Source organism: Salvelinus fontinalis, unplaced genomic scaffold (assembly GCF_029448725.1).
Source record: "Salvelinus fontinalis isolate EN_2023a unplaced genomic scaffold, ASM2944872v1 scaffold_0107, whole genome shotgun sequence".
In the NCBI taxonomy this organism is placed as follows: Eukaryota; Metazoa; Chordata; class Actinopteri; order Salmoniformes; family Salmonidae; genus Salvelinus; species Salvelinus fontinalis.
The window spans coordinates 250011-258658 of record NW_026600316.1 but is presented as its reverse complement, the minus strand read 5'-3'; the positions used below and the strand labels follow the sequence as shown (position 1 = coordinate 258658).

Below are 8648 nucleotides of genomic sequence, written 5' to 3'. Positions count from 1 at the left end.
CTAGGCCTCCTGTGGGCTAGGCCTCCTGTAGGCTAGGCCTCCTGTATTTTAGACCTCCTGTGGGCTAGGCCTCCTGTGGGCTGGGCCTCCTGTGGGCTAGGCCTCCTGTAGGCTGGGCCTCCTGTATTTTAGACCTCCTGTGGGTAGACCTCCTGTGGGTAGACCTCCTGTGGGCTGGGCCTCCTGTGGGCTGGGCCTCCTGTGGGTAGACCTCCTGTGGGCTGGGCCTCCTGTGGGCTGGGCCTCCTGTGGGCTGGGCCTCCTGTATTTTAGACCTCCTGTGGTAGACCTCCTGTGGGCTAGGCCTCCTGTAGGCTGGGCCTCCTGTGGGTAGACCTCCTGTGGGCTGGGCCTCCTGTGGGCTGGACCTCCTGTGGGCTGGACCTCCTGTGGGCTGGACCTCCTGTGGGTAGACCTCCTGTGGGCTGGGCCTCCTGTGGGTAGACCTCCTGTGGGCTGGGCCTCCTGTGGGCTGGGCCTCCTGTGGGCTGGGCCTCCTGTAGGCTAGGCCTCCTGTGGGTAGACCTCCTGTGGGCTGGGCCTCCTGTGGGCTGGGCCTCCTGTGGGCTGGGCCTCCTGTATTTTAGACCTCCTGTGGTAGACCTCCTGTGGTAGACCTCCTATAATAATAAAATGAAACATTTTTACACCTAAACACACATCTTTATTATAGACACACGCCTAAACTCACACTTCCTGTTGATGTTAACCCCTTCCTGTCCTGTAGGGATGTTGTGACGGAGTCGTCAGAGGGCGGAGCGAGAGAGAATGAAGAGAACCCTGTTATCACCAAGAAGGACGACGGGAAGAAGGTGAGCGAGACCCCGTGACCTCCTAAACTGACCCCTCAGACCTCCTAAACTGACCCCTCAGACCTCCTAAACTGACCCCTCAGACCTCATGTTAGTTCATTAAACCCTGTGAAACCTCATGTTAGGTAATTTAACCCTGTGAAACCTCATCATGTTAGTTCATTAAACCCTGTGAAACCTCATCATGTTAGTTCATTAAACCCTGTGAAACCTCATGTTAGTTCATTAAACCCTGTGAAACCTCATGTTAGTTCATTAAACCCTGTGAAACCTCATCATGTTAGTTAATTAAACCCTGTGAAACCTCATCATGTTAGTTCATTAAACCCTGTGAAACCTCATCATGTTAGTTCATTAAACCCTGTGAAACCTCATCATGTTAGTTAATTAAACCCTGTGAAACCTCATCATGTTAGTTAATTAAACCCTGTGAAACCTCCTCATGTTAGTTCATTAAACCCTGTGAAACCACATCATGTTAGTTCATTAAACCCTGTGAAACCTCATCATGTTAGTTCATTTAACCCTGTGAAACCTCATGTTAGTTCATTAAACCCTGTGAAACCTCATGTTAGTTCATTAAACCCTGTGAAACCTCATGTTAGTTCATTAAACCCTGTGAAACCTCATCATGTTAGTTCATTAAACCCTGTGAAACCTCGTGTTAGTTCATTAAACCCTGTGAAACCTCATCATGTTAGTTCATTAAACCCTGTGAAACCTCATCATGTTAGTTCATTAAACCCTGTGAAACCTCATCATGTTAGTTAATTTAACCCTGTGAAACCTCATCATGTTAGTTCATTAAACCCTGTGAAACCTCATGTTAGTTAATTAAACCCTGTGAAACCTCATCATGTTAGGTAATTTAACCCTGTGAAACCTCATCATGTTAGTTCATTAAACCCTGTGAAACCTCATCATGTTAGTTCATTAAACCCTGTGAAACCTCATGTTAGTTCATTAAACCCTGTGAAACCTCATGTTAGTTCATTAAACCCTGTGAAACCTCATCATGTTAGTTCATTAAACCCTGTGAAACCTCATGTTAGTTCATTAAACCCTGTGAAACCTCATGTTAGTTCATTAAACCCTGTGAAACCTCATGTTAGTTCATTAAACCCTGTGAAACCTCATCATGTTAGTTAATTAAACCCTGTGAAACCTCATCATGTTAGTTAATTTAACCCTGTGAAACCTCATCATGTTAGTTAATTTAACCCTGTGAAACCTCATCATGTTAGTTCATTAAACCCTGTGAAACCTCATCATGTTAGTTCATTAAACCCTGTGAAACCTCATCATGTTAGTTAATTTAACCCTGTGAAACCTCATCATGTTAGTTCATTAAACCCTGTGAAACCTCATCATGTTAGTTAATTTAACCCTGTGAAACCTCATCATGTTAGTTAATTAAACCCTGTGAAACCTCATCATGTTAGTTCATTAAACCCTGTGAAACCTCATCATGTTAGTTCATTAAACCCTGTGAAACCTCATCATGTTAGTTCATTAAACCCTGTGAAACCTCATCATGTTAGTTCATTAAACCCTGTGAAACCTCATCATGTTAGTTCATTAAACCCTGTGAAACCTCATCATGTTAGTTCATTAAACCCTGTGAAACCTCATCATGTTAGTTCATTAAACCCTGTGAAACCTCATCATGTTAGTTCATTAAACCCTGTGAAACCTCATCATGTTAGTTCATTAAACCCTGTGAAACCTCATCATGTTAGTTCATTAAACCCTGTGAAACCTCATCATGTTAGTTCATTAAACCCTGTGAAACCTCATCATGTTAGTTCATTAAACCCTGTGAAACCTCATCATGTTAGTTCATTAAACCCTGTGAAACCTCATCATGTTAGTTCATTAAACCCTGTGAAACCTCATCATGTTAGTTCATTAAACCCTGTGAAACCTCATCATGTTAGTTCATTAAACCCTGTGAAACCTCAACATGTTAGTTCATTAAACCCTGTGAAACCTCATCATGTTAGTTCATTAAACCCTGTGAAACCTCATCATGTTAGTTCATTTAACCCTGTGAAACCTCATCATGTTAGTTAATTAAACCCTGTGAAACCTCATCATGTTAGTTAATTAAACCCTGTGAAACCTCATCATGTTAGTTCATTTAACCCTGTGAAACCTCATCATGTTAGTTCATTAAACCCTGTGAAACCTCATGTTTTGTCTTCTCTAATTTAGTAATTTGTTTTACTCCTCTCTCAGGAGGACACAGTGACCTCTGACCTCACCACAGGTGCGTCAACCATCCCCAAACCTCGCCGCGGACGCCCCCCCAAGGCCACACCTTCCCCTCTGGCCAATGAGAAGGATGGAGGGGCAGGCAAAGGCAGGAAGAGGGTGGCACCAGCCCAGGACTCCGCTCCCTCGGGGGAGGAGCCAAACTCCATCAAGATCCCTAAAGCTGAGGATGTCACGCAGATCCTAGACCTGCAGAGGTGAGGGGAGACTGATCCTAGACCTGGGGAGGGGAGACTGATCCTAGACCTGGGGAGGGGAGACTGATCCTAGACCTGGGGAGGGGAGACTGATCCTAGACCTGCAGAGGTGAGGGGGAGACAGATCCTAGACCTGCAGAGGGGAGGGGAGACTGATCCTAGACCTGCAGAGGGGAGGGGAGACTGATCCTAGACCTGTAGAGGTGAGGGGAGACAGATCCTAGACCTGCAAAGGGGAGGGGAGACAGATCCTAGACCTGCAGAGGGGAGGGGAGACAGATCCTAGACCTGCAGAGGGGAGGGGAGACAGATCCTAGACCTGCAGAGGGGAGGGGAGACAGATCCTAGACCTGCAGAGGGGAGGGGAGACAGATCCTAGATCTGCAGAGGGGAGGGGAGACAGATCCTAGACCTGCAGAGGGGAGGGGAGACAGATCCTAGACCTGTAGAGGGGAGGGGAGACTGATCCTAGACCTGTAGAGGGGAGACTGATCCTAGACCTGGGGAGGGGAGACTGATCCTAGACCTGGGGAGGGGAGACTGATCCTAGACCTGGGGAGGGGAGACTGATCCTAGACCTGGGGAGGGGAGACTGATCCTAGACCTGGGGAGGGGAGACTGATCCTAGACCTGGGGAGGGGAGACTGATCCTAGACCTGCAGAGGGGAGGGGAGACTGATCCTAGACCTGCAGAGGGGAGGGGAGACATATCCTAGACCTGCAGAGGGGAGGGGAGACTGATCCTAGACCTGTAGAGGGGAGGGGAGACTGATCCTAGACCTGTAGAGGGGAGACTGATCCTAGACCTGGGGAGGGGAGACTGATCCTAGACCTGGGGAGGGGAGACTGATCCTAGACCTGCAGAGGGGAGGGGAGACTGATCCTAGACCTGTAGAGGTGAGGGGAGACTGATCCTAGACCTGTAGAGGTGAGGGGAGACAGATCCTAGACCTGTAGAGGTGAGGGGAGACAGATCCTAGACCTGTAGAGGGGAGAGAGAAGGAGGCAGACTGGGAGAGACCAAGTGCTGGAGGAGGGGAGCCCTCAGCCAGACAGGGAAGATACCAACAGCAGAGAGCAGGCAGGGGCTTGACTGTGAGTTGGTTTAATCCTAATTGTCCTGGAGTTTTACCCGAGGTGCGTTCAACAAGGAAATAGTTTGCAAATGTTAGGTAATACATTCCATTTTTGTGTTTAGTTAACAGTCTGAGAAGGTGTTAAACAAGGTAAATATTTCACTAACGTTAGTTAACAGTCTGAGAAGGCGTTAAACAAGGTAAATATTTCACTAACGTTAGTTAACACTCTGAGAAGGTGTTAAACAAGGTAAATATTTCACTAACGTTAGTTAACAGTCTGAGAAGGTGTTAAACAAGGTAAATATTTCACTAACGTTAGTTAACACTCTGAGAAGGTGTTAAACAAGGTAAATATTTCACTAACGTTAGTTAACACTCTGAGAAGGTGTTAAACAAGGTAAATATATCACTAACGTTAGTTAACACTCTGAGAAGATGTTAAACAAGGTAAATATATCACTAACGTTAGTTAACACTCTGAGAAGGTGTTAAACAAGGTAAATATTTCACTAACGTTAGTTAACACTCTGAGAAGGTGTTAAACAAGGTAAATATTTCACTAACGTTAGTTAACAGTCTGAGAAGGTGTTAAACAAGGTAAATATTTCACTAACGTTAGTTAACAGTCTGAGAAGGTAATATACAGCGTTAAACAAGGTAAATATTTCACTAACGTTAGTTAACCGTCTGAGAAGGTGTTAAACAAGGTAAATATATCACTAACGTTAGTTAACACTCTGAGAAGGTGTTAAACAAGGTAAATATTGCACCAAAACCCTGCAGCTCTCCAGCGGGACCAGGAGTTGATGATTTCAGCAGTCAGACGGTGTAGAAACCTGACGTTCGTTTAAATACACATTTCAGATGAAGAAATGAAACTGTCTATTGTTTTGTTTCTATATAGAATAATAGGTGGTGTGTGTGTGTGTGTGTACTGTGCAGGTCTCTTAAGGTCCTCTCTTCTTGTTTCAGGTAAAGAGCAGATCACTGCAGCCCAGATCAAGACCCTAAAGAAACTCCCTCTCTCTGTAACCCCCTCTTTCTCTCTGTAACCCCCTCTCTCTCTCTGTAACCCCCTCTTTCTCTCTGTAACCCCCTCTTTCTCTCTGTAACCCCCTCTCTCTCTCTGTAACCCCCTCTTTCTCTCTGTAACCCCCTCTTTCTCTCCCTAACCCCCTCTCTCTCTCCCTAACCCCCTCTCTCTCTCCCTAACCCCCTCTCTCTCTCTCCCTTTCTCTCTGTAACCCCCTCTCCTCTGTAACCCTCTCCCTCTTTCTCTCTGTAACTCTCTCTCCAGCTCTTCAGGCCCCCTTCTCTCTCTCTCCAGCTCTTCAGGCCCCCTTCTCTCTCTCTCCAGCTCTTCAGGCCCCCTTCTCTCTCTCTCTCTCTCTCCAGACTGGTCTAGGATGGAAGGCCTTGTAGTCCTGATCTATGTGGGTCTTAATCTCCAAAACATCGTTTCCTTCTTTTGTTTTCGTTGCTCTTTATCTTTTTGTGGAGCAGTTTGTTTTTAAAAGAAATATTTCCAAACCGTTTTAATCTGGTTTTGATGACAAAACAAGTTGTTGCTTATTAAATTCCCCCCGGGATATCTAGCCTCTTCCTCCTCTGTCCCTTCCTTCCTGTCTCTCTCCCATCAGTGTGTTTATTTTCTATAGTTTAAAACTTGGCTATTATGTACGTTAGCCATATATATACTGTATGTTTGGCTGTCTGATAAACACATACACAGTTCTTTCTCACACGTGTTAGAGGAAGGAGAAGGGAGGAAGGAGAGGAGGGAAGGGAGGAAGGAGAGGAGGGAAGGGAGGAAGGAAGGGAGGAAGGAGAGGAGGGAAGGGAGGAAGGAAGGGAGGAAGGAGAGGAGGGAAGGGAGGAAGGAGAGGAGGGAAGGGAGGAAGGAGAAGGGAGGAAGGAGAGGAGGGAAGGGAGGAAGGAGAGGAGGAATTTGGCCACTTTTCAGAAAAAGCAGGGGGTAGACTAGACCCCCTTAAATGTTAACTGATGAATAGACAAACATGACTTATTCTTTTCCTTTCGATCTTTTTAGCAGTCAAACATTGAGAACTTTGAAATTAAAATTTGTATTGAATTTTAAGTCTGTTGTTTAATTACTGGGGGGGATGAATGTTACAGCAACTTCTACACATTTGGTCTGAGAAGTGACGTTAGAGATCCCAGCTGATCTGTGATCGCTTGCTCTCCCCTGGCCTTCCCAGGGAGATGGATTCTATCCACCACGCCTTACGGTCCATGTTTCTTCTTCTTGCTTGTTTTGAATAAAGGAAGTATTTTTAAAAACGACTTCAGAATCTCACAGACAGACCGGAAATTCAAACAGTTTAGGGAAAATGTTTTTATGTGTTTCTCTTCTACAACCTTGCAAGTTTATTTCTATATTTTAGTCAGAAAGTGTTTTCATTTCTGCCAGACATTTGTTTTTGTTGTGGATGTTTCAGGATGGTTTTCACATTTAATTTTTATGCAGAAAATAAATCCCTTTTTAGATGTAACTCCGTGTTTATTCAGATCAACAACAAAACATTCCACTGTCCGTCAAGAGTCGATTCTCCAATACTTCCGTTGGCCCATCAATTCATGCACCTTGGTTGGAAGTAGGCGATGGAAGGGTGGACGGTAGGTAGCCTAGACCCCCAGGAGGTTACTACAGGAGGTGGACGGCAGGTAGCCTAGACCCCCAGCAGGTTACTACAGGAGGTGGACGGCAGGTAGCCTAGACCCCCAGGAGGTGGACGGCAGGTAGCCTAGATCCCCAGGAGGTTACTACAGGAGGACGGCCTAGACCCACAGGAGGTTACTACAGGAGGAGGACGGCAGGTAGCCTAGACCCCCAGGAGGTGGACGGCAGGTAGCCTAGATCCCCAGGAGGTTACTACAGGAGGACGGCCTAGACCCACAGGAGGTTACTACAGGAGGAGGACGGCAGGTAGCCTAGACCCCCAGGAGGTGGACGGCAGGTAGCCTAGATCCCCAGGAGGTTACTACAGGAGGACGGCCTAGACCCACAGGAGGTTACTACAGGAGGAGGACGGCAGGTAGCCTAGACCCCCAGGAGGTTACTACAGGAGGTGGACGGAAGGTAGCTTAGACCCCCAGGAGGTGGACAGCAGGTAGACTAGACCCCCAGGAGGTTACTACAGGAGGTGGACAGCAGCTAGCCAAGACCCTCAGGTTACTACAGGAGGTGGACGGCAGGTAGCCTAGACCCCCAGGAGGTGGACAGCAGGTAGACTAGACCCCCAGGAGGTTACTACAGGAGGTGGACAGCAGCTAGCCTAGACCCTCAGTAGGTTACTACAGGAGGTGGACGGCAGGTAGACTAGACCCTCAGTAGGTTACTACAGGAGGATGGCCTAGACCCCCAGCAGGTTACTACAGGAGGAGGACGGCAGGTAGCCTAGACCCCCAGGAGGTTACTACAGGAGGTGGACGGAAGGTAGCCTAGACCCCCAGGAGATTACTACAGGAGGTGGACGGCCTAGACCCCCAGGAGGTGGACGGCAGGTAGCCTAGACCCCCAGGAGGTTACTACAGGAGGTAGCCTAGACCCCCAGGAGGTTACTACAGGAGGACGGCCTAGACCCCCAGGAGGTTACTACAGGAGGAGGACGGCAGGTAGCCTAGACCCCCAGGAGGTTACTACAGGAGGACGGCCTAGACCCCAGGAGGTTACTACAGGAGGACGGCCTAGACCCCCAGGAGGTGGACGGCAGGTAGCCTAGACCCCCAGGAGGTGGACGGCCTAGACCCCCAGCAGGTTACTACAGGAGGACGGCCTAGACCCCCAGGAGGTTACTACAGGTGGTGGACGGCAGGTAGCCTAGACCCCCAGGAGGTGGACGGCAGGTAGCCTAGACCCCCAGGAGGTGGACGGCAGGTAGCCTAGACCCCCAGGAGGTGGACGGCAGGTAGCCTAGACCCCCAGGAGGTGGACGGCAGGTAGCCTAGACCCCCAGGAGGTGGACGGCAGGTAGCCTAGACCCCCAGGAGGTGGACGGCAGGTAGCCTAGACCCCCAGGAGGTGGACGGCAGGTAGCCTAGACCCCCAGGAGGTGGACGGCAGGTAGCCTAGACCCCCAGGAGGTGGACGGCAGGTAGACTAGACCCTCAGTAGGTTACTACAGGAGGATGGCCTAGACCCCCAGCAGGTTACTACAGGAGGAGGACGGCAGGTAGCCTAGACCCCCAGCAGGTTACTACTGGGGGAGGACGGCAGGTAGACTAGACCCCCAGGAGGTGGACGGCAGGTAGCCTAGACCCCCAGG

General features: G+C 48.6%; 1 protein-coding gene and 1 long non-coding RNA gene across 2 annotated transcripts in view; both read left to right on the top strand.

Moving 5' to 3' along the window:
• Positions 1 to 3287, top strand: part of LOC129843299 (sister chromatid cohesion protein PDS5 homolog A-like) — a 93066-nt gene extending 89779 nt beyond the window's left edge. Inside the window, exons 31-32 of the mRNA XM_055911926.1 lie at positions 728 to 812; positions 3051 to 3287. Of these exons, the coding sequence (XP_055767901.1) occupies positions 728 to 812; positions 3051 to 3287 (322 nt within the window). The remainder of the gene's footprint in view (positions 1 to 727; positions 813 to 3050) is intronic.
• A 69-nt stretch (positions 3288 to 3356) lies between these two features.
• Positions 3357 to 8233, top strand: LOC129843302 (uncharacterized). The gene is made up of 3 exons (XR_008757809.1): positions 3357 to 3392; positions 5335 to 8116; positions 8219 to 8233. It is a non-coding gene; the product is annotated as an uncharacterized LOC129843302 (long non-coding RNA).
• The last annotated feature ends 415 nt before the right edge of the window (positions 8234 to 8648 follow it).